The 26053-nt window shown below is 46.3% G+C and overlaps 1 protein-coding gene across 3 annotated transcripts in view; it reads right to left on the bottom strand.

Annotated features, from left to right (window-relative positions):
* Window positions 1-15817: 15817 nt before the first annotated feature.
* The window catches only part of Nbas (NBAS subunit of NRZ tethering complex), a 298757-nt gene continuing 288521 nt past the window's right edge, over window positions 15818-26053 (bottom strand). For all 3 annotated transcript variants that reach the window (XM_078029643.1, XM_078029644.1, XM_078029645.1), the window contains 2 exons: window positions 23729-23857; window positions 15818-16190 (listed from right to left, as the gene is read on the bottom strand). In XM_078029643.1, the coding sequence (XP_077885769.1) occupies window positions 15927-16190; window positions 23729-23857 (393 nt within the window). In that variant the 3' untranslated portion in view covers window positions 15818-15926. The remainder of the gene's footprint in view (window positions 16191-23728; window positions 23858-26053) is intronic.

The raw sequence follows: 26053 nt of genomic DNA, 5'->3' as shown, positions 1-26053 counted from the left end.
ATTCAGAAAAGGAGGACATTTCCAGGAAAGGAGGCTGGGCAGCAGGTCCTGCCCCCTGTCCCCAGGGGGCCCTGTGGGCTGTTATTCAGGAAACGGGTGCTAAGAGAAGACTAGACATCCATCACAAACCCACTCCAGCCCTGGCCTGTGGCTAATGGATTCCTCAGACCAAACATATTAAGGAAATCGTCCCCTTTTTGCTCATCGAAGGCGGCTCCAGGCTGGCCTTGACTTGTGGCCTCCCATTTAGGCAGCGAGCAAAACCCGCAGTTTGCCAGGAACGATGAGAGGCATAATTATCGCATCGCTTCATGGATGAATTAGGAGCAAACACATCATTCCCCTGGTTTCCTGTCGAGTTTAAATATAAGACAGCAGGCTCAGATCAGGAGAATCAGGCAGATTTTACCTGAGGCCCGAAGAAAGGCTAAGTACCTATGTCGAAAAACAGTGAATATGTGGAAGTTAGAGAGGAAGAGGGTAAAGAAAGGCCAAGGGAGGTCAGCAGAGTAGAGGAAAGAGACCAGGGGGAGGGGGCGGGGGAGGGGGTGCTGGGAGGATTTGGCCAAACCACACTGTTACATTCTGTGCACGTAGGAATACATAACCACAAACCCCACCCTTATGTATGACTATACTGCACCAATTAAAAAAAAGTGGAGAAAAAAATTTTAAAAAATAGAAAGATAAAGAAAATAGGGGCAAGATGTGTGTTTTCAGACTCCAAATAGCCAGCTGCAGAACTGAGCCCCTCCTTGTGTCCCCCTCCGTCCATTCCGTGTGGGGAGCAGGATGGTGTGATACGCCCAGATATGCTCCTTGCATCACTGAAAACTGGGGAGAAAAGACTCCCACATGAGACGATCAGAAAACAACCGAATATTCACCAGAATGTCCCACCCCTGGCCAGCCAGGATGACCGGCTCTGTTGGTAAACCCTGACCCACAGCAGTTCCCTGCAGCTCTCAAATGCCAGGTCCCCGGGGCAGTCCTTCACCAGAAGTCCCACCTGATAAGGAGACAGGGTCATCCAAGGGACCCCTGCGGCCTCTGCAGCGGGAGCAGAGTGGGGAGGGCAGCCAACCCCCCCTCTAGACACTCGGGGGTCTGCACAGGCTTCCAGGAGAGGGAAGACGTGGCCTGAATTTTGGAGAAAGAGACAGAAATATGAAGTAAGGGGAGGCCCTTCCAGGCCCAGGCAGCACCTGTGTGAAGTCCAGGAATGGGGACAGGCTCAGGTGAGGGTGGGCAGCAGTCATCGCTGGGGACTCCCTGGACAAGGGTACTCAACGCAGCCTTGAACCCCAGACAGAATCAGCACAGGGAGGTGGCACCCGGCCTAGGGGGCCCTCAGCCTGGCACCACGGGGGGAGGCTCTCTCCAGGGAGCCTCTGGCTTTCAACTCAGGCCGAGGCCCTGCAGTTCCAGGGGGGATCAGTGACCAAAACCTGGCTCACGCCCAACTCCAGCTTCAAATAGATCCAAAGAAGCCGAAAATCCTGGCCTCATTACAAGGAGTCAGAAATACATGGAAAATAAAGATTTTTAGAAAATAGAACCTGCAGACTAGAGATTGGAGATTTCCTTGTTTATCTAAATTCGCAGCTTAGAGATTTATTTCTTTATCTAAATTCACAGAAACCAGATAAAATGACTAAGGGAGAATCCATTGCTTGATCCTTCCACATTCAGAAAGAAGAAGCCATTAAAGACCCAGATCTTTACTTCCTGCAATCCAGTTTCCGGAGCACAGATGAGGTACCGGGCCTTGAGTGTTTTGACTTGGGTGGGTAGCTCCGTGTCAGAAAGTTGCAGTGAGTTTGTTCCACACCTCACCTGCTCCAGGAAGCCTTCCTGCCCTGCCCAGGGCCATCACACGGTTAACCCACAGGCTTTAACCCTAGAAGCCCCAACTCTGTCGCTCATCTGACTTTGCTGGAGGTGTCCTGGGGCTCTCTCAGAGCAAAGCCAGCCAAGCTCACTGCCCAGAGAGCTGGGAGGACTCCCTGTGGCTTGGCCACACAGTGAACATGGAGTTCACCTCCTCCCACAGCAGGGTGGGTGGCTGAAGGGGAGGCGGGAGGGAGCTCAGGGCTTGCAGTAGTGCCAGACAAGAACAACGGAACAGAATAATGGAAAGAGAGTCCGAGAGTCCTCCCCTGACAGGCTGCCTGGCCCTGGGCAAGTCAAGTGGCACTTGGAGTCTGAGCGTCCCCTGATCCTTCCTGGCAGCGGGCCATTTGGGGTAGAGCTGGCATTCAGTGGGAGCAGGGCACATCTCCCACGGCCTCCAAGTTCTCTAACAAGAAGTCTTCTCAGGAGCAAGGCAGACAGCAGGGCAGACAGCAGGGGACAGGTGGGTGGAGGGGAGGTTCTAGGCTCCCTCGGGTCACATGCCATGATGCTTGGGGGACACCACCAGGGTTTTCAGAGCCACTGCAGGAAATAAAAAAAGGAGAAGGATTTCCAAAATTGGGGTAGACAGAAATCCAGGAACTCCAGCCCAGTTATACTGATGTCAATTCCTGGCGAAAATCTACCAGTGGCGACTCACCAAACTGTCGTCAGGACTGTCCGGGATGCGACATTCCCAACTCACCTCAGAAATATGCTGGCAGCAGATGAAGGCCTGAGCCTGCAAGATGAGAGGATGAGGTGGCGGAAGGGCCTGTGATGAGGTGCAGGCTCCTTTGAAGGTGGCCGCTGTACTCTGTGGGATCCTGCAGGGGGCACCAGGTCCCATGATCAGGCTGCACAGGGAGCCAGATTTTGCCTCTGTGTTCAATGGAGATACTCACCACTCAGTGAGTTTCAAGAGCATCACTAGATTTATTAAAAACATGAGCATTAGCCTCTGCCAACCTGGCTCTAGAATCCAGTTGAACCAGTTCCCTCCAGGTTCAGAGTTCAGAAATGTGTCACCCCTTGCAGAGGCACATGGGCTTGAAATGGGGCTCCATGCTGTCGGTCATGGGCACCTGATAGAAAGGCCAAGGGCGAGAAGACCCCAACAGAAGGATGTACGTGAACTTCTGCACACCCCTGGGGAATTCACTTCTCTCAGGCCTGGCACCCTTCTATGAAAACTGAAGATAATTCTTTACTCGGAAGTTCTGAGTTGCAGGGATGTTGTAAGTAATAAATTAAATGAGATAATGTCCATGAAAGCATTTTATAAACTCAAAAGTGCTGTTCTAATGTGTGTTATCATTAAGATTTTAGGAGCTTGGAAATAAAAGTCTCTTGAGGCTAGTAGGACTCGGTGCACACTGCAGTGTTCTATGCTGGCACTGAAACCTGGGTAGAAATAAAGTGCTGGGAAGCACATCACGCCAGCCCTGGCACGCCCAGTGCAGATCAGCAAACTCCTTGCTCCGTCGTAATGACTATTTTAGAGCATAAAGGCTGGGCCAGAGTGTCTGCTTGGAAGTTGGCACATTTGTACTTTGGCTTATTCCAGGTTTGAAAAATGATCTATTGGGTAGTCTCTAGGTCCAGAGACAGCTGATGAAATTCCACACCTAATTAAAGAAGTTGACAGATAGAAATGAGTTTCATTACCTTAAATCCCAGCTCACTGCTGGCCTTGGAGTGAGGTCCCTGGGGCCTGTGGGGACAATGACGCCCCAGAGGACAGGGCTGCTTTCTTCTTGGTTCTTTTTGGCACCTCTTGGAGGGCTGCAGAGACACTAGTGGTTTGAGGACTCTATCTTTGCTGTGACTTCTGGCTGTGTGGCCTCTTTGTTCTGGCCAGAGCTCCAACTGGAAAAAATGTCACTTCTGGGTGTCAGGGAGCATGGTTTCATTTTATTCAAGTTTACTGTGCACCTTCTGCTCACTCATATGATTCGGTTCAGCAAGCCTGGGCCGCAAGCCTTTTGTCTCCATTGTGGATAAGAGCTGGGCCCTGCCTTGTCTGGACAAAGGAGCTAAATAACCACCCCTGACCTCCAGCTGCCCCTGCACCTACTACCTCAGTCCTTAGGCTCCAGCATGCACCCACGGACACGGTTCTAGAATGGTTACCCCAGAATGTGAGTTCTAGAGAAAAATACATCTGTCAAGTCCCTAAAAGGGTGCCTGGCACACAGCAGGCACTGGGTAAATCCTCACTACTTCCCTTCCATCTCTGAGCAGAACATTTCCCCCCCCAAGGAAGTGAGAACTCATTTATAGAAGTGCTGGTGTGTAACATGCCAGGAAGAAGTGCGTGGAGGACTTAAGTGGGACAGATTCTGCTTGCCATGGAATTCAACTTGGCCATTTCCAAGGCCACCAGGCTTGCCAGGAAGACACCTCCTTCTCCCAGCTCAGCCTCATCTCCTCCCAGAGGAACTGGCATCACGGCTTGGTGAATAACTAGAAGCCCTCTTTAGACTTTGGGGACAGATGGTGTCCAGTAGGGGCTTTGAAAAGCAGAGCCACCGACTTCCAATAGGGCTGTGTCTGGGACACCAGGCAGTATTTCTAGACATAGTAAATCTTCTCCCTCTTCCTGCAGAAGTAATAGGCGCACGTGCATAACACTGCTTGTTGGAAAAGTGTCACCCGTTTCCCGGGTCCCTTCCTATCGCGTGAGCACTCCTGCTACATGGCTGTGGTGCCCAGATGGTGTGTGAGGAACATTCCACAGCAGCTCATTGCTGCTCTCCTGCCAGGACACACAGACGTTCTTGTTTCACAATGGAAAGGTGAGTGTCTGAATGAGGCAGAACCCAGGGTAATAAAAGCCCCTTTTATTTCAGTCTCTTTCACAGCAGTGGGTTTTATTCTGCGTCTCACTGGAAGCTTGACAGGCATAAAAAGCAACAATTTCCGGTCCCCCCAATGTTGCCTTCTGAGCTCTTTTGTCTCCTGAACTGTGCAGCCTGGGAAGGGAAGGCTGCTCCACGGGAGGCAGGGAGCCTGAACAGGTCATTGTTTGTGCTGCCACCAGGAACAGTAGCTCTGTGGGGCCCCATCCTAAAAGCAGGTGGGGAGATGCGCCTTTTCCATGAGGGTAGGTAACAGCTACCCCACACAGAGGTGCAGGTTGGCTTCACGAGGTTTGTTTCTCTTTTCCTCTGATCCTCGGTGTGGATGCTCAAAGATGGAAAATGCCATCTTTGTCCATTCAGGCTGCTACAATAAAATGCTGAGACTGGGTGATTCGTACACAACCTAATTTATTGCTGGTAGGTCTGGAGGCAGGGAAGCCCGAGATGGAGGCACCAGCAGGTTGGGTGTCTGGCGAAGGTCCACTCCTCACAGAGGACGCCTTCTTGCTGTGCCCTCATGTGCGAAGCCGGGAACAAGCTCCCCTTCCAAGTGCACTAATCCTATTCATGAGGCTCCACCCTTGTGACCTTCCAAAGGCCCTGCCCCCTAAGACCATCACCTGTCGGAGCAGGTATAAATTTTGGAAGGATGCCAATTTTCAGATCACAGCCAAAGTGAGCCTGTTCTATGCAACCGAGTTCAAGTCCACAAGTACTATTGCTGCCTTTCTCATCACAGGCTTGTGCTAGGCACAGAGTGGTGAACATAAGACATGGTACCTTTATGTCTTGATTCCTGCACTTTTATCCTCTCCCAAGAGGTGCTGACTCAGTGTTGCTTAACCTTTCCAGAGTACTCATGGTTTGGATATGAAGTATGCCCCCAAAGTTCCTGTGTTAATGCAGGGATGTCTGGAGGTGAAATGATTGGCGTGTGAGAGTCGTAACCCAATCAGTCCATCCGAGTCTGACAGGCTGACTGGATGGTAGGTGGAATGAGGCTGGAGAAAGGGGTCCCTGGGGGCAGGTCCGGAAGGGTGCATATTCCCTGCGGCCCCTTTCACTCTCTCTGCATCCTGGCTGCCATGAAGCAGCACAACTCACCACTCCCTGCCATTGTGATGTCCTGCCTCACCTAGGACCCAGAGCAATGGAGTCAGCCATCTGTGGTCTAAGACCTCTGAAACCGTGAACCCAAGTAAATTTCTTCCTCTAAGTTGTTCTTGTCAGATACTTTGCTCACAGCGTCGCAAAGCTAACTAAATTTCAGAGAAAGCTTCGGGCACCTTCTTTATGCTCACTGTCTCTGCAACTCCGGCCCCACCATATGTACCCAGTAATTTTGCATGTGATTTCATGGATTTGTAGGTCCCCATGACCCATGCACACAGACCTAGGGGGCCAGTGGCTCATCAAGAGAATTAGAGCCCAACCCAGAAAGCAACCTCCCTGGGCAGCTCCCGCCTCTTGTAACCCGTGGTGGCAAAGCTGCACCCATCCACCTCTCCCACAGCCACCAACCCAGGACTGAGTGGTGAGTCTGTGCCAGGGTATGCCTCAGGAGCCACCTAGTGACTCTGCTTCATTCATCTCACCCACTGACTGGAGGGCAGGACCACAGGGCACCTTATGAGGAGCCTCATCTGCAACTCTCCAGAGGAGGAGCCTCACAAACCCAGAGCTGGCCCTGGCACTGCCTGGCACAGAGCCCTCTACAGCACCCGCAGCCTGCTGCTTGCTAGGGGGCGTCACTGGCCCTCTCTTCCCTCTGGCTCCTCTGTAAGTCGAGGATCATGCTTTGAGAATCCAAGGTTAGGAAGGAGCCTCTTAAACTGGAGAGTGTGTTTAAAGCAGAATGGGAGTAATCGTCCTGGAAGTTAATCCTGACCCCCAGGCACTCTGCCTGCCCAGGGCTTGTGCGGACAGTGCCCACAGGAAGCTGGGGAACTGTCTGGACCTCACGCCCCCCACTCTCTGCCCTGAGCAACAGCACTGATCCCCGTAACCTGGGGTGACCCAGCTCAAGGCCTCCACCCAGACAGGAGCCCTGAAGCAGGCAGTAGTTGCCCCTTCTGACAGATCCTCTGGCCCCACAGCTCACCGGCCATGGTCAACAGCCAGCCCAGTGCTAACAGGCCCGGGCCAGGAAGAGCAGGGCGTTGCCATGGCAACCCCACAGGTGTTCCTGGAAGGAATGACAAGGCCAAGGCTTCAGGGTGCTTTTCTCTCCCTTCCAGCAAGTCTAAAATTGAGAAAGGCCACGAGGTGAGAGGTCTCTTAATGCCAGCAGACAGCTAGTAAATGGCAGCGCTGAGATGCCCCTCATTTGCTCTGTCCTACATCAGGCTGCCGCTCAGCAAGCATCAGACCTGGAGGAAATCCTTTCTGCTGTCAAAGCCCACCACTCCCCCTGCTCTGGGCCTTCAGTGCCTCCTTCCCTGACGCTGGCTCAAGAGGATTTAGATCAGCTGCGGCGCCCCTGTCCCCGACTCCTCTCTTGCTGCTTCTGCAAGCCCTGCAGAGCCAGTTGGTAAAGAGTAAGAGACTCATGTGGGCTTCTGGGCCCCTTGATCCAGTGTCCCCAGGCTGCTGCACCCTGTTCGTCTGTGGTTGGTTATGGGAGTAAGATCACCCCCTGTGGCCCTTCCACGGGTGGCACTGGCCAGTGGCATCCACCTTTCTCCTACCTCCCAACCCACTAAGCCCTGGTATTTGGTCATCACCATGTCCTTCTCTCAGGGGACCCTCCGTCCCTCTGCTTCTTAGACTCTAAGGCCTCCACTGTCCAGGAGAGACTTGGAAGGGGCTCCAGCTTATGGAGGACTCGGGCATGCCGGGAGGGATGGGTACCTTTCTCCATCCCTAAACATACCCTGTGGCAGCCTAAGACCTACATGGAATGCCAGAGAATCAGGGCCTCTGACAACTAGGAGTCAGACTGAGGTTCAGGGAACTCGGTCACTCACAGGCTGCTGATTGAACCTCTGTGCTTCAGCCTCCTCATCTGAAAATGGAGAACTAAAAATACCCACCTCACAGGGTTATTGTAAGGTTAAATGAGGTAGTGCACAGAGTTCAGAGCAAAAGTACCCCTGTCCAGGAGTCTAACCTGGAGCCCATCCCGGGTACTCACTGTCATAACCAAGCCACACTCATAACCCTAACCAGGGAAGGGTACTGTCCCCTGGCACAGACTTTGAGAGTGGACCACATTAAGGAAGGTCCTACTGAGTGACTCAGCTCTGCCTCCTGAGAATTCAGCACATTATCCCTGGCAGAGGGCCCTGGCAGAACCTCACTAACCCTTCCAAAGTGGAAGACTGAGGGCTGTAGGTGTGGGTTCTTCCCCAGCCATAGGCCATGTGAGGAGGTGCTCTCAGAAACGGCGGGAAATACCCACCCTAGAGGCCACTACTCAATAAAACTTTTTCAAAACCTACTGTGGGCTGTTAGAAATGAATGAGAATGGTCTATGACAACCAAAGCTAATAATAAATCAAAAGTGACTTTTCAACTGTCAAAAAGCTGCTGACAAAACTCAGTTTGTCTAATCAAAAAGAATGTTCTAATGCTCAAAGTTGAAATGATAAACTATACCACCAAAGATACAGAAGAATACCTTTGCAAAGTTTTGTTTTCAATGTCAAGAAACAGAGAATTTTTAAATAAAATACTGATTTCCACAATAGAGTGAAGAAAGAGAAAATCTGAATAACCCAATCACCATGAGAACAATGGAACAATCATCAAGGAATTCACTCCGTAAAGGAGAGAGTTTAGTGGTTTTGAATGAGTTCTTTCACACTTTCCAGATTCAGGATATAATTCCTACTAGTCGTATTAGAGTAGCTAATTTAAAGCATTAGAAGGTGCTTTTCAAGTTATAAAGCTTGATTTAGCCAATACAAAATATCAGCTTGATAAAGAGACCAAGTATGTGAATAAGCCAACCTCACTTATTAAGGAAAAATGTAAAACTGTTACATAGAATATGGTGACTGCATCCAGTGATGTAGTGAACAAATGATTCATTCTGTCTAAACCTTATTTGAGAAATGCAAGAATTTGAGATTATACAAGAAATGCAAAGGTAGTGTTAGGAGAGGTACTAATTTAATTGATCTCGATTTGTGAAATTAGAAAATGAATAAGATTTCCCATGGTGAAAACATGTTTGATAAAATTCAACATGCAACCTTTGATTTTGTTTCTGAGTGCTTTTCTAGGAATGGAAGTCCCCTCTCTCAGTGAAAGAAACACCCAAACCCTGTCCCAAGCCAACGGCCTGCTCCTGGGCTCACTTCAAGGACAGGGAAGATCCCTCTGGGCCAGCTAGCTCCTGGCTGGTCTGGGTTGCTCGTTTTCCACCCTCACTGTCACCTGCCCACTCCTCTCTAAGTCCTTCTTTTTGCACCCTAACTTAATTGGTCTGCAGATTAGAGCCCACCTTTTCCAGTGAGTCTTCAAGACCAGGGTTTGCAGCAGTTATCAGCCCCAAGAGTCAGTCAAGGGTGCTGCCGGATCATAGGCTTTGTTCCCAGGAGTTCCATTCAAGGTGGGAACTCCCTCTGCTAGGGGCCTCAGCTCTCTTTTATCATGTGCACTAAGTTACCGAGACAAATACTGCATGGATCCGCTTATGGGGTCTAGAGCAGCCAAGTTCACAGAGGCAGAGTCAAATGGTGGTTGCTTGGGGCTAGGGAGGTAAAAATGGGAAATTGCTTAATGGGTACAAAGTTTTAGTTTTACAACATGAGAATGGTCTGAAGATGGTTTGCACAATGTGAATAGACTTAAAACTACTGAATTGTACACTTAGAAATGGTTAAGGTGTTAAATGTTATTATGCACTCTCTCTCTCACTCACACACACACACACACACACACACACACACACACACACACACTGCTTGAAACATGGAAATACAGCAGGGGTTAGGATGTAGGAAACCCACAAGATCCAGATCTCATTTCTGTTGACTCCTGGCTACATGATTGGGGGTACTGTTTAACCTTTGTTAACCTTTGTTTGTAATCTTTGCTCTACAAAATGCCGGTAAAGTAATCTACAATAGGATTATTGTGAAGGGTTTGCAGGTTACCTTAAAGTAGCCACCAACCCAAACGTGACATAGCAGGCATCCTCTGTCATCCTGAAGGGGTTTCCTTGTAGGCCATGCAGAGCCCTTACAGGCCTGCAAGTTGGGGGTGAGGTGGGGGTGGTACTGACAAGGCTGCAAGGAGGGGACCTGGACTGGTGGTGAGACGACGCAGGAAGGCGTGGGGTCCAGATGAAGATGGGGCCTCTGTTTGCACCACAGAAGAGGGCAGCCTGAAGGAGCATTCGGGGAGAAAGGACCCAGCCCAAGTCTTTGGGGTGACAAGTGAGGAGGGAGAGGCAGGGCTCAGTGATGCCAGGGGAGACTTCCTGCAATGGACACGCGTGCAGGAGGCCTGGGGAGGGGCTCCTCGTGGCTGGGAGAGATACGTCAGAGCTCATAGAAGGAGGAACCCCGAAGCAACTCAAGCTGCCTCCAGAGCCAAGCTGCTTTGTGAAGGAAGCTCTGGGGAAGCCAGAGGACCTACCAGAGTCACTGAGCAAGAGATCTCACCAGTGGCAGGCATGAGGCAGGACCAGGTGAGCCTGCACTGTCTCTCCAACCCACAAGTCCCTGCTTTCCCGCTTCCTCACACAGGGAATCCTCAGCTCCTCTCCAAGCAGAGTTTGGAAAGACTAAACTGACACACACTCACCAACTGTGTGAGGTCACCTGGACCTAGCAGCTTTCTCCTGAATGGGAACATCCCCTTCTCCAGGTCAGGATGATCAAACTTCCTCTTTAATACGAAGTAAACATGAAACAGCTCAGTGAACTATGAGATCCTGCAGACATTTTGGGTTCTCTGTTCTACACCGAGAGATGCTGGTTGTGACCTCTGGCTGTGGTCAATCCCCATGTCAAAGAGCATAGCAGGGCACATGAAGCCAGAATTCCCCAGGAGCATAGAACCAGCAGAGTAGGAGCTGGGCTTTGGAATCAGACTGGCATGAATTCAAATCCTGACTCTACCTCCTAGGGAGACCCTGGCAAGTTTATAAACCCCTCTGAGGTGGTTTTCTCATATACAAGGGGGGATGAGATCTGTTTTCCTTGCTGGAGTGACTCATGGCTATCATTAACGTATGAGACTTGCACACATACAGGTGTTACACATGTTGTACCTTACGTTATTTTCATTGTTAGTGCCAGCAAAGTACAAAATGTCCTCTGGTTAAAGCAGAGAAGTAATAATAAATGAGCTACAAATGAGTTAACCAAATGGTAGGAAGATGTCTTTTCTCATCTCCGGGCACAGGTAGACTGTAAACAGTGGGACTCAGGTAGGTAAGGGAGCTGAGCCTGGTATGAGCCTCCTGAGACCGGTGCTATGGAAGAGGCTTCAAGTATTCACAGGGGTTCACCTTTTCCTGGAGGAGAAGCTGGCTGAGGTCATGGGGCACTTCTGTCCCAGCAGAAGGGCAGCTTCCATGCCAGATCCTGAGCCACTAAACTATAGCCCTGCCACAGGAAGGGGGACCTCAGAGTGGCAGAAGAGGTCCATCCTGCTCCACCCTGGCAACTGTTCTCCTGCATCGGGATGTCTACTGTCTGCCCAAGTCTCCTGGTTTGCAAATGGAGTGGCTGTCCTATTCTGGAAAGACAGAACTCGGATCTCTGACAGCTCCGTGTAACAGGAGTCCTTGACAAAACAGGTGCTGAGGTAAAGACACACAGAGCACAAGCGGGAGATTGGGGGGCTGGGGATATAACTCAGTGGTACGGCACTTGCCTCGCGTGTGCAAAAACGTGGGTTTAATCCCCAGGACCACCGAAAAGAAAAATAAAAGAGGGATCAAGTTGGGGTGGGGCAAGGGTCTCAAGGACTCAGACCTTGTGGTTAGGATGTCACTATAGAATTTTAGAATCTATTCCTTGGCATACTTTGTGGGATGGTCAAGGTCCATGCCGCAACCACTTTCTTCCAATTTCCCTCTTCTCAAGCTGCTCGTCACCCTACATGTCCTCACCCTCTTCTCTCTCTGGCATAGGAGGAAGCTCTCCCACCCATCTGGGCCTCACAGTGCGGGAGGTGTGGCAGGCAACAGAGAGCCAGGAAGCAAGTTGCCCAAGGTCAGGTATTAGCCAGGCTGGCTTCAACCCACACGCCTGCCTTCAGTCCAGTGCTTTCTCTTAACTGCATTGCTCAGAGGCACTCTGCTAGCAGTAACCCTTAGCCTGCCTGACACAGTGGTTGGCAGGCAAGGTTTACTGCTAGCAGAGTGGAAGCTCCAGTCTGCCCCTTCCCCTTCTCTAGTTAAGCATCAGAATGGCCCTGGCTTCAGAACCCACAGGGCTCTCCAAATCACACGCCCTCTTGCTTCTCTCTCCACCTGACCACTGAGGGCTCTGGTTTCTGAAATTTGCCTCTTGAGCCTGCAGGCAGCTTTCCAGAATTCTGACAGTCACTGGGGGAGAGAAACTCATGTCCAGGAGTCGGACAGCAGCATTTGTTTTTCATTTTGCTCTCAATAGCTTGATGAGCACAATTCCTGTCTGTTGCTGTGAGCAGGATGCAAAGCTCCAGCTCTCAGGCTGGCAATGTCGGTCTCAAATCTAAGAGCTCTGTGTTCTCTGGAACAAGGGGAAAGCCAGGCTTCCTTCTCGAATCTCCCACTGCTGGCGGAGAGAAAACTCATGATATGGTACTCAAACAAGAAGCCTCCTTTTCTTCCTTTCAAGCTCTGGAACACTCCTAAATCTATCTTCCTATTTTCATACTGTAGAAGCCATCTTCAATTTACAATGAGGCTGCAGTTATTAAGAGATACTGAATCCCCAGCTGTTGGCACTAAATGAGAGTAGGGAGCACTGAGTTTACAGTTGACTTGAGAAAAATGCAGCTCTCTCCAAATAATAGGGTGAGCTTGCATTTGAATGCTCTCCTGCTACATTTATCATAATGAGTTTTCTTTCCAAAAAGATCCAGTGTAAAAGGCAAGGGGGAAACTTTACACACCTGGCATCACAGAGCTGCTACCCTTCAGACCCGGGAGACCCAGCTAACTCTGCAGGCAACGACCTCCAGGTAAGATCTAAATTTAGCTTCAGGTTAAACAGGGACTTTTCTACCTTTTTAAAAATAGTATCCCTTCTTTTCAAAGCCATCTATACCACCCTGTTGCCTTAATAAAAGGCCAAGTGGGCAGACACATGGCTGACGAGAGAGGAGGTGCCAGTGATGCCAGGCCACCTGACTTCACCTGGGTCCCACCCGAAGCTCTGGTTTAACTGATCAGGGTGGGGGTAGGGGCAAGGGTCTCAAGGACTCAGACCTTGTGGTTATAAGTTCTGCATGGAGGATTCTAAAGAAGTCATGGAATCACGGTCACTACTGGTCCAGGAGACCTTCAAAGTGGCTATCAATACTTTAGAAATCTTTGACCTGTTCTTATTTTAATAAGTTAATGATGCCAATGGAGTTAACTGACTACTGAGAATGTTATAGTAGTCACATGTACACTTGCCTTCTGGGGAGTCTGGCATACCAGGGCAGGTCTGAATGGAGGGTCCATGGTAGTCTAATAACACAAGGGGTGTCTGGGCACTGCAGTGTCACAACTCTGGAACAGAGAAGATAAGTGTGCCCCACCTTTGGGAAGACTGTGACATTGGCAAACAGTTGGGAAGAGCCAAAGGGGATGTCATGGCTCCCTCCGTCACAGTGTTAGCACCAATTCTTGAAAAGGGGTGGGAAACAGACCAAAGTGTCATTCAAATGTCCTCCAGAAACTCATCCAGGTTCTTCAGTAGAGGGACCCAGATGCTCTATGAGAACTGAAGTTATCACAGGATTGTGGCCAAGGGTTAGCTTCTGAACCAATCCCAAGCTTATATTGTGGTCCCATTACTTTCTAGTTTTGTGACCTTGAGCAATTTTTTTTATCAGTAGTAAATTTGCTAAGGCATTATCAGCCCTATTTATGGATGAGCCTTATTTATCCAAGTGACCTGCCGGAAGTTCTCACACTGTTTACACCTAGGCTGATGCCAAAGGCTCATTCCCTACATCAGCTCACTCTCAGGGTGAGGTTGGTCCTATGCTGCCCTTTCTTGCTCTCCTTTGTTTTCCAAGATAAAGATCTGGGATAACTGATAGGGACATTTTTACAAGACAGACAAGGTATCATCATAATTCCTCATCATGGTTGACATTCTAACCAACACAAATTCTGTGTTCCGGAATGTTTACTCAATTGGTATGAATCTGGAGGGAATTTCTCCCTTTTTATTCTTTTATTCCCCCATAGAAACTGCTTAAACAAACATGGAGAATTTGGTTTCTGAAAGGCAAGGAAACAGATAAAGCAACAGTTTCTATGAGGGAATCCCTTCCTTTTACGGGTTGCAGAGCAGGTGGCTGGTGAGCAAGTCAGTTAGGCCCTCTGGGCCTCAGTTTATTAATCAACAGTCAGTATGTTGCACTGAATAATTTCTGAGACCTTTAATACTGCAAGTGGAAGCAAGGGTCTTAAAATAGACTGTCAGAACAGCCTTCCCTGTAAGGAACTGCATGTTTTTGTTCACCTGAAATAGTTGTGGCGCCGGACAAAGCCCATCCCCAGTAAGCTCATCCCACTTCCTGGATCAGTGCCGCTGGCACAGCTGCTGCCGACATGATCAGGTGGCATTTCTGGACTCCTGTTTCTGTGTGGACAGACGTTACCTAGTTTGGGACAAATATGTTGTCCCCTTTCCTCTGAAGTAGTTCAGAGGCTTATACAGGTGCCAAAGTTTAAACCGGGAACTCAACTCTGGGCTAGATAAGCAGTCAGAAGGTGGTGAGCGAGCCATTGTGCAGTCTCCTTCCAAGGTGGCCAGATCTTCGCCAGAGGACTCTGCAGCTACATCTAGAGTAGAAGTGAGTGGAAGTCCGTGGTGATGCAGTCGCCAGGCAAAGTGATGTTATTTTCAGAGGGTGAAGCTGGACAGGTGTGTGCACGGTGGAGGTGGAAGCCTGTGGGGCGAGGTGTGGAGACCGCTGCCCTAACATGCGGGATGGCAGAGCCCCCCAGAGAGCCCCGTTACATCCAGGCTGTGGCTTTGACAGAGCAATATGGAAACTGATCAGGGGGGGCTCCCGTATCACCTAAACTTATTTAAAATTATTCTTCATGACATCACCTCATCTTCCTAGTCTGAACCTTTGTCTGAATTATTTCCTTGAGGGTAAGGGCAGGAGACGATGGTTCCTTGTCTGGATGGGTGCCTCAGGTGGGCACTAGTCACTGTGCAGGTGTGGGTGCTCCTTCTCCCACCCGCCACCTTGGCTACTGCTGAGGCTTGGGTTTGGTGTGTGATTCATCAGACCAGACAGAGCCCTGTCACACTTTGGCAGGGGAAGCAAATGCCAGCAAGTGATACCTCAGGGTCCTTATTCTACATAGAGGGAGCAGCCCCTCTGTGGTTATGTGGACCTGAAAATGTGTCACCCTAACATGTTGATGCTGACAAACTGTGGAGGCCCCAGCCTCCTCACATGCTGACCTTGTTCTGGCGTGGCCTTTCAGTCAAAATTCCTCGTAACAGCAGCGAGGGGCACAGAGCTCACACTTCTTGGGCTCCCCTGTCAGAACCTCACCCACACAACCTCGAATGAAACTCAACAACTTTGTGGGATAAATAACATAACCCTATTCTTACACATGACAGACTCAAGATTTGCAGAGGTAGAACACTTTGCCCAAGGTCACAGAACTAACCTGCCTTGAATCCATGTCCATTCTTCCTCCATCCCGTGGCACCTGATCCCAACAGCAGGCGCTCCTCAGCCTCACTCCCTTTCTCACGCAACCCACCGCCATGGTCAACTTCCTGAACCACAGTTTTGGATACCTTGCTAAAGGCATTCTACCCAGGAAAAGGTAGCTTACAAAAAAAAAGGAAAAAAGAGGCAGTCAATAGGAGATGATGTTGATCACTTAGCAGAACAAAGAAAAAAAGGTTAAACTGGCAGGCTGGTCACATTTATATACAGCTTTATTTGACAATCAGGTATTGTTCGTGTTGCCCTGGGAACAGCGCTCAGTTCTGATGTTCTCTGTCCCCAGAGGAGGGCCAGGGAAGGCGGTTACACCCAGTGCTGCCCGGCACCAAGGGCTGTGCTGAAAGTTCTCAGGGCTGGATGAGTCCCCCTGGCAGCCAGGAGGAGAGAGCCCGCTTCGGCTTCGTGGCCGGCCTGCCACAGGTGTTTAGCCTGCTCCTCCGCATCCCAGTGCCCTTGCTGGAGGTGGCGGATGAGGTGTGGATAGAAGGGAGTGGAGACACACTTCACCAACAGTCCACTGTCCAGGAGCAGGGAAAGAAGCTCTTGGTCACAGTTGGAGACATTCACCTTCAAGAAAGACGACAGCAGAATGTGAGTGGGCGGGCAGAACCTCTCCCCGCAGAGCCACGCTTGCTCCACTGGGCCACTCCGCTTCCTTTTGCCTTCACGGTTATACATACCTTTTCCCGGGCTTAACAGCACCTGCTCCAAGAAATGCACATAGGACAGAACATCTCGGAGGTCACAGATGGGGGATGATGGACATGGTTTCCTTTCAACTTAAGGAGACATTACCACACACCAAGAACCCTGCTCGACTCATCGCTACATCAGCATATACTGAGTGCCACAAATATCACCTCCCTGAGTCCTCCCAATTCAACCCTGTGAAACTGGCACTTTTCCTTGTCAGTTTTACACATAAGGAATTTAAGTGTAAAGCCTGTGCTCTGGACACCCACGCTGACCATCTCATGTGTACTTCCATCAGGGCTATATTTGTTCACCCAGTTCTCTTATTGAGTATAGATCTACATGAAAATAATCTTTTCAGAACAAGACCTTTTCTCTACCACATCAAGAATCCATCTTGCAACTCAATGACATGAACAGGACATCCAATAGGGGGTTTTAAATTGTTCTTGCTCTAAGAAGCCCTTATCAACCTACCTTTTAAGTAAGTGTTCAGAGACTCTGTGGCCACACTAGCTCTCTCCCTGGTCTTATCTTCTTAGTCTACATGTAGTTTTCCACAGCTTTGATAATTAGTTTGTATTTTTCTGTTTTATATTATTGTCCATATTTTTGTAAGAAATGAAGTTTCTTACCCATATCAGAAATCTCATTTACGCTAATGTCACAAAACAGCATCGTGACAGGATCTTCTTAATGTTTGTTTTAATTAATTTTGATTGTAGGAACCTCAAAAATGAGATGGCATTTCAAAACCAATTAACTAATGTGTAGGCCAACTATACTATAAAACCATATACAATGTGCTCTTCCTGCATGTTTTGTCCCAGAAGGCAAGGCCTGAAGATGAGCAGACTGACTGTTGCAAGACTTAACAGAAGTACCAGGACAAGTTATCGCCCACCATACATAGTGTCTTCTCTACAACCTAGGGAACATTCCACTCCAGCCCACATCAGCTCCAATGACACTTTCATGGTGACATTTTCTCTTGGCCAAGTTACCCTAGTCTGTTGAGTACAATTCTGTTTTGGTTACATTTTTATAGAAGTTTCACAGTTTTATATTATTAGAAAAGAATCTATTGCTTTATGACTTTTTCTGTTAAAGCACAAGTTGTAATTCTTCAAAGGAACTGATATATATATATTTCAGTTATATTAACAAGTATATTAACATGTAAAAATACATATATATTTTTTCTGACTTTTAAGTGGTTAACTCAAACTAATCAGGAGTTGACTTTGGTATATGATCTGTGGAAAACCACATGTCCTTAACATTGGATTAACTGGTGCTTTAAGGGCTGGAGGGAGACAATATAGCCTGTCATTTTTGGACTCTTTTTGGAAGTTTAAGTACGAGACAAGTCCAGAAGAATTAGTCGATTTAATTCCCCTGATCAAATAAACCCTGAATTAGAGTGAGAGACAGTTTGGTAGTGTGAAAAGACAGATTTTGATCCTGGTTCCTTTGCTGAACTGCTGTGTGACCTTGTTAAGGACAATCTCTCTGGGTCCAGTCTCCACATGAGAAAATAGACTAATGGTAAGACTCAGAGATAAGAGGCACTTTTAAGCGCCTAGCACAATGCCTGGGGCAGAGCTCAAGCTCAGTAAATAGCTGAAGTTATTAAAGTTGAACCAACCAGGAATGAAGGCTGTTCTGAAGGGGGAAGGATTTGTAAATCACGAGACAGGAATTGCTGGCCATCTCTGTTAGAGACGGGTTTTTGTGTGTCAGCAATTAGTTTTTAAGAATAAATGAAACTTTGCAGGTCTTGGAAAAGAAATCTATTAAAGCACAAAGCACTACTGTCTTCCAAGCCATTAAAATGTTATCTGCTTAATTCCTCTTTCAACAATAGGTAATGAACCTTCTCTGAATTAAAATCTTTGATTTTATGGATTTACATCAAGCTAAGAGTAATTACAGTAATGAGGTAAACTGAAATCCCAGTAGCATAATGCATGCAGGGCCTCATTTCAATTACTTTAAAGAAGATTATTTATTATTATTTCACTGTTTACTTTAAGGAAGAATATTTGTCTTATTTTTACATATATTATCATTTAATAAAAGTTATTAAAAATATCAACTACAATGGCAGAAAAATAAAAGCATAAAACCCTTGTGTACACTTGGAATAAAAAAATGCCTGCAGATAAATTTTTATATTTATTTGAATACAATATTCAGATTCTATTTTCTCAGCATGCCATCAGCTCCACTCCTGGCATGACATTTAATAGTGTACCTCTTCTGAAACCACTTAGGACACATCACCTGACTTATGTTCTAACCACAAGAAGAGGAGAATCTTTGAAAATCCAACCTTGACCATCTCTGGGACCACAACCTGATGCTGGGCTTGACAGCTCTGGTTTGGTAGTCCTGTGCAGATATCCACCTCTGCACTACTTTATTTACTGTGTTATTTCATATGGCAGTCCCTGCAAGAGACAATGCCTTTAAGCACAGGGATGATGATTTGATGCCCTACTTATTGCTCACTTCACATAGATCCAGACTGTGCATGCAGGGGCTAGATACACCTGTTTACACCAAGGAGATCAACCAACCACCAGTGCTGTTTATGGTTGAAATGCTTAACCTAAGGAGTTTGTTAGCTGCCTATCACTGGAAGGACCCACCGAGACCTCTGTGCAGAATGAAAGCAGAGCTTCATTCTTCAAGAAGAGTGAGCAGAGGTGAGGATGGATGATAGCGGGTTTTGCTATGATACTGTTTAAATGACAGACATGCCTGAGAAAACAGCCTCTAAGAGCTGAAAGAAGAGTCATTAAGGAGGCAAGTCTGAGACCAATAGGTATCTGCGAAACACATAGGAAAGAACTTGTCTGGTTGTTTGCATCACTTGGATCACTTTTGCCCAGCTTGGTGTGGACACAATTAGAAGTAGTCCAACTGATGCTAGGGTTAACATCAAATGACTAAGCAGACTCCAGGAAGGGTTGTTAAGACCCCAACCCAATCTTCTTGCTGTCACAGCACACCAAGGCAGAAAAGAAAATGTGCAAGCCATAGCTGGGCTGGAGAAGGCAGCCCCAAGGGGGGAATTCCAGTGAGGAAGAGAGTCCCATCAGGGAGATGCTAGCTGGAAATTTGGAAAAGGAGGGGGAACATCAAAGAAAAGAAGGTTTCTTGGTTGTATGTGTCAATTCACAGATGCTTTGCTGATCATATTAAGGTTCTTCCTCCAACCTAGACACTGGCATCATCATAAATAATAGTGGCAGGTTCTTGATGCCTTCACAGCAAGATCTGAGGGGAAGGAATCATATTCATGAAGTACATGAAATACATGAAGGTCTGCCACTGGAGGAAGCACCTTGCTAATTCTGGGCATCTCCCCAGGGCAGGACTAAAGTCAACATGCTTGAGATAAAGAGGTGCAATGAGCTCTACCCAAAACAGCACAGAACTCCCAGAAGGTGGCAGGTACCCAACCCCTGGAGTGCTCAGCAGAGCCTGGGTGAGGGAGTAGGATGAAACAGGAGGCCTGCCTGGGCAAACCATTGGGCCACCTGTTCCCATTTTTTTCAGCACTGACTTACATTCTTCAAGGTGCTTTCCACAGTCCCATTTCTCTAGTGATTCCTGGATTCTAGATTCCTTTTCCAATGTAACGAGCTCTCCCAGTTCAATAGAAGCATATGGTTAAGAATGATGAACATTAGGTCTGGGATTTGGATTTCAGCTCTGGCTGCTCACTAGCTTTGTGACCTCTTAGTTCTCATCTGTGAAATTAGAATAATCTTATAGGATTATTAAGAAGATGAAGTGAATAAGAATCACTAAGATAGAAATATGTGTCACGATGCCTGGTGAAGTGATGAAACTTGAAAGAGGGAATTATCATTGGCATCAGGGAGAGACCCCTGTATGAGGTGTTCACGATTGTGCTGTGACACTCCCTTTCTAACTCCATGAATTATTCCGACTAGGCAGGGCAGGAGTCCAGGATACCCTTGGACATGGGGTGGGGGCAGACATTGAGCAGCACCAAAGAGGAGGTGGCAGCGGAAAGCAGAAGCCATTGCACATTTGGAATTATGAAATTGGAACATTTTCTGTACACAAAACTATTATAAAACTGGAGGAGTTTACTTTGATGGAATGAGCTGAGAGACTTCCACCTAAACAGAGGCTATTCTAGAGGCGAGTTTTGAACACTCCAGCAGGGGCACCCAGCTTGGAGAGAACAAGGTCTTTAGGTGCACTCTCAGTCTTATGGCGACTGGTGCAGGTAATCCAGCAGTCAGTACTACACAGGGTTTTAACTATTCACTAACAATATCCTCTTTAAGAAGGACATTGCATTTCTGGCCCAGGGAAGAGACTGTTGGTCATCTGTAAAAGGTTACGAGCTCAACACCAGGGGTGTTGAGCAATTTCACCAGAGGTGTTGCGATTTCAGAAAAGCTTAGAGGAAGAAATGAGTCCTGCTATTGGAGGAAAAGCCAGTACAACCTCTGGCATCAGCACTTAAGCATCATCCTTGTAACTGCAAACACCTATAAAGCTGTCAGCATCTGATAATGAACAGCGAAATAACACACACTATCAGCAAACAAGAGAGGGAGTCTTTCCATTTGTGCACTGTACTGGACCAATTGCTATCAGAGGAGTCCCTTTGCCAGATGTTGTTTCTTTTAATGTCCACAGGAGCTACCATCAATATCCAGTAAGGGAGAAACTAAAGTTATTGATGAACTCCATCCCCCTGCTAATAGACACAGTGTATAGTAAAATAAAAACTAAAAAAGAAAAGTTTTAGATTTTTCACTACAATACCAAAGATGATTTAAAAATAGCTAGCCAAGAGTCCTGCAAAAACGCCCACAGAAACTCTTCTTTTAGACAAGTATAACATGACCCTTTAATGGTGTTGGGAGAGCAATGACAAATTATAGTAATTTCATATTTCATTTATACAGCATTCTTGAAATGACAAAATTACAGAGATGAAGAACAGATCAGTAGTTGCCAAGGTCTATCTGGGAGACAGGGCAGGTGGAGGTGGCTGAGGCTATGAAGGACAGTCTGAGGCATCCTTGTGAAGGATGTTCTGAATCGTGACTACAGTGGTAGACACATGAATTCACATGTGACAAAACCAGTGAAATCCTAAGAAGGTTGATACAGTATCAATATCAATATCCTGATTATAAAATTATATTAGAGCTACGCAAGACTTTACCATTGGGGAAACTGGGTGAGGAGTGTTAGGGGACCTCACTGTAATCATCTTCCCATTGAATGGAATTTAAAATTATCTTAAAATAAAAAGTTGAAAGATTTTAAAAAATGGGAAGCACTGCAAAAGTTCGGCTCTCTGGAGGATGTAAAAGGTCTAAAGATACTCAGCTTTTTTGTTAAACACATTTTAAGGGCACAGAGGGGCTAATTAGTTTATCATGAACACTCAACTTAGTGTACAGAAATTAGTTATGTCTCATTATAGAATTCCTAAAAGTAAGGGTCCCATGGTAGTAAGTGATATCTTTCAGCAATTTACACCTGTGACTTTGATTTTTGTGTCCCAAGAGTACTGAGGTTTTATGCTATCATGACAACTTCAGGTAATCTATAGCCACAGTTAGCATGTTAGTTTCAAAACCACAAGTCTCAGCACTCACCATGCAGCATATAAGTTCAGATCAAAGTATTGTGAGGTCTACCAGTGCCATGTAATAACTGCTCAAGTGCCACAGAGGTCCATTTAGTTTTTAATTTTGATAGTCACTGTGTGGGGGAAGGGGAGCTGTGCAAGCAGGTTAGCGAGCAGTTTAGAACCCTGTTCCAGTTTTAGTTCTGACCAAATGAGTTTGAGAAAAAGAATCTTTAAAATGAAAATGGATCCACTGGCCTATGGAACCGGCAGTGCACCAGGAGAGCTCCACAAAGGATAAGGATGGGAAGGCAACGTGTACTCCACCACTGTCCTGCTCTCCAAGAGGCCGGTGACAGCGCCTGGACAGAGACTGCAGGGCGCTGGTGGGGAGAGGGAAAGGCTCTGAAAACATGCAGCCTGACTTCCTTCAGTTTGCTCTGCTTCTCGATTTCTTGCATTTAAAGAAAAAACAGGCTATGATAAACTCACTATAATTCTCAATTTCATAAGAATTTCCAAACTTATGTACAGATAGGCAAAGGGGGCTACCAACAGACAGCCCCTATTCCTTACTTCAGTCAGGACTGATTATCAGTGACAATAGAGGCATTCCCAAACCTTTGCTTTGAAAATACAGCTTAGTGACTAAAGGCACTGGAATTCTCTTTTTGTTCATAAGGAATGTTTCCAAATACAACAATATTCTATTTTCTATAACCATTTACATAACTTTCTATATCCTTTGTCATTAATAAAATGTTATATCTATGGTATCATTTCATCAATCTCTTTATTGTCTTTTGTGGCAAACATACCTCTGATCTAGCTTTCTCTTTCCCTCTCTGATCTTCAGAGGATATTCTGGCACATTTTTGTTTAAAAATATATTTTATACACATAAAAAGATAATGTGTATAAAGTATGTTATATATTATATACATATCCATGCATAGTGAAGTTACATATGTGTGTGTCTAAGTATGCAAGTGTATACACATAGTTCAAATGAAAGTGATCTCTGTAAACAAGAGTTTCAGAAACATATCTTGTTAAAACATGATCCTGAGCTATCTAATTGTAAAGAGTAAATTTTTTTATAATATTTATTTTTTAGTTGTAGTAGTAAAAAATATCTCTATTTTTATGTGGTGCTGAGGATCAAACCCAGGGCCTCGCTAGACAAGCGCTCTACCGCTGAGCCACAACCTCAGCCCTTGTAAAGTGTAAATTTTAAAAAGGAAGAGAAAGCTTCTTTAATCATGATAACAGAAGCCTGAGGAAGGAATCCTAAGACTTGACTTCAGTATCTCCATCTTCAAGCCACAAGGCTGCTTCAGACGCAGCTCAGGTTGCCAGAGGAAATGAGTTTGAGATTTCGGAAGGTGCCAATAAACACTACTGGAAACTCACCTTTAGTTAGCAGCTAACCAAACACATACCGAGGGATAGAATATCTATTGGATGCTAGAAGTTTCCTGCCCCCAAATTTCAAGTGTCCAGAAAGGTCTGCTGGTCCATGAGAATATACCACTTCTCTACAAAAACAGCTTTCTGACTTGTCTTTGTATTCTCAGCACCCAGAGTCTGGTTCACAGGCGGGGCTCAGTAAATGTTTGTGAAACAAATACATATGGACTGAACAGAAGAGACACAGCTCTCTAGTGAGAGAATACTGTATGCAGATAAAGTAATTTTAAATTAACCATGGTTACGTTTATGGGTGCCAATTCATTTCTACAAAACAAAGATAAATAGTAAATTCAACTGGGCATACCTTGCTGACAGTTGAGATTTGCTCTAGGCCCATGGCATGCAGATTGTCATCTTGGGTCTCAAGGAGAAGTTTCAGAGATGGGAGTAGGAGGGACTGATGCAGCAGAAGCAGGCTCAGCTCCTTTATGCCCTGGAAGCAGAGGAACAGGTGAGCATGATTCATGGATCATTTCCTAGCCCTCTGCTACTCTGGATGCCTCTTTCCACCCTTTTGCTATAAGAGAGGGAGACAGAGAGGTGTAGGGAAGGGAAGGAGTGAGAGGGGGAGGGAGCAGGGAAGGGAGAACATGCACAAAATACACACAGGGCCATACTGAATATTGGAGTTGGTATCCGCTTCACTCACTCCATGTAAACTGTGATCATCCTTCCAATCTGTTATATTTGTCTACATCATAGCTTTTAAACTATAAAATTAATTAAGAAAGCACAGGGCAACATAGCTTTTAATGGCTGCATGGTACTCATCATATTAATCTAGTACTATAATTTATTCTCCTAAACTCAGATTAGTTTCCTCACAAGTAGAATGGGGACATTTATATCTACTTTGTACTTTTTAGTGTGTGTGAGAGATCAGTGCTTACTGTTAATGATGTCTAGTTGTCATACACTTAAACAAAGGATATCAGAAAATTTAAATGATTTCTAATTCTAAAGTTGAGGTGAAGTGAGTCTTTAACATAACTAAGACATTCCATGAAAATTATCCTATCTGTGGTGCAGAAAAATAAAAATGTGGCCCTATGAAGGTGTGTCTGAACTGTATTCTCAGCTTTATATTGGACCTATCATGAGAAAACAGGTTTTAAATAAGGTAACAAATGATAATCCTTTACAATGAAGTAACAAAAGTGTAATGTATAAAACAAAATATAAAAGAATTTTTTAAAAATCTGAAAGCTGTTTTGTCCTGCTGAGCTGGCTACCTTTAGTGCCCTGGCTGTAGCTGTAACATAAAAAAACCGAACTCTTGGACCAATGACCAGACAATGAGCACAGCCCCATCATACTACAGCATGGCTGGTTCAAGAAAAGAATGGGTGATCACCACCCTCTGGGGACTGATCTTTCCCCTGTGCTACTCAAACAGTAGCAGATCAGAGAAGAAAAATTCAAATGTATGTTTTCACAATTCCTTTACACTATAATAGAGTAAAGATAAAATGACACAAAGAAGCTCCAGTTAACAGTTAGAATAAAGTTCTCCACTGGAATTCCACACACTGTAGGTCTTTCTCTTTTTTTTTCCCCTTCTTCCTCTCCTTTACCCAGAAGGTCTCTCCTAGGAATTGGGGCCAGGCCTTCACATTTTGGAGTAGAAGGCTGTGTTCTACAAACTGGTGTGACAACAGTCAATACAGCAGCATAGCTGTTTGTAAAATGTACACTTCAAGCATCACAGATTCTAATTCAGAAAAGCACTAGGCATGCTTACAGAACACACCACACAGAGGAGTCTTGCCAAGCATCTGGGCCAAACAGAATGTTTTTCATCTGGGATGCAGAAAATATCTAGGAGGATAAAACATAAACTCCCAAATATGACTCTGGCCTGGCTTCCTTGTCCCACTTGCTTCTTGTGACCTGGTTTTCCTTTGCTCAGGTTTCAGCAGCATTCACTATCTGCACAGCCCAGAAGGAATACGGTCCAGGGAACTCTCTGGGAAGGTGGAGCCATTATGTATTAGCACCCTCCAATACCATAGCCACAAGCCATGAGCCACATTAGAGAGATAAAACTAGTGCATATAAGTAAAATTAGAAATCCAGTACCTTAAGTTTTAATTGTAATGTTCACAAGTCACCAGTGGCTACCATATTGAATGGAACAACTGCCAGGTGTTGGCAAGAATATTTTTTCTTCTCATATTCCAAACATGCTTGGCACATACCATACTTAAAAATACTTGTATACAAAATCCTCTTGCCTAACACTCATATTTGCTTACTCAATAAGTTATTAGTAATGAGAAAAAAAGCATTTCTCAGCAAGTGATGTTTAGACTAAGTGTAACACTTGACTGACTTAGCTTTAATGGCAAATTTTATGAAATAACCTGTATGCTCTTCTGAACCAGCATAATGCATAGTTGGCACACAGCCAGGCAAGGACACTTGAAGGGAGGAACTTAGTTTATGTGAGCCACTGAGAATGCTTGATCTCTTAATTAAAAGTTATTGGCCAAATACTTCTGTCTTCTCTATTTGTTGTATATTTTCAGGGGCACTGCAAATGGGGCATTTACTGGGATTTAAAAAGGGATTTGGGGAATGCAAGAAAGGCCAAAGCAGCCAAGAAAACCACAAAACACTCAATTCAACA

The sequence above is a fragment of the Ictidomys tridecemlineatus genome, chromosome 12, assembly GCF_052094955.1.
Source record: "Ictidomys tridecemlineatus isolate mIctTri1 chromosome 12, mIctTri1.hap1, whole genome shotgun sequence".
NCBI lineage: Eukaryota > Metazoa > Chordata > Mammalia > Rodentia > Sciuridae > Ictidomys > Ictidomys tridecemlineatus.
Note: the sequence above shows the minus strand (reverse complement) of the source record. Positions and strands in the feature narration are given on the sequence as shown.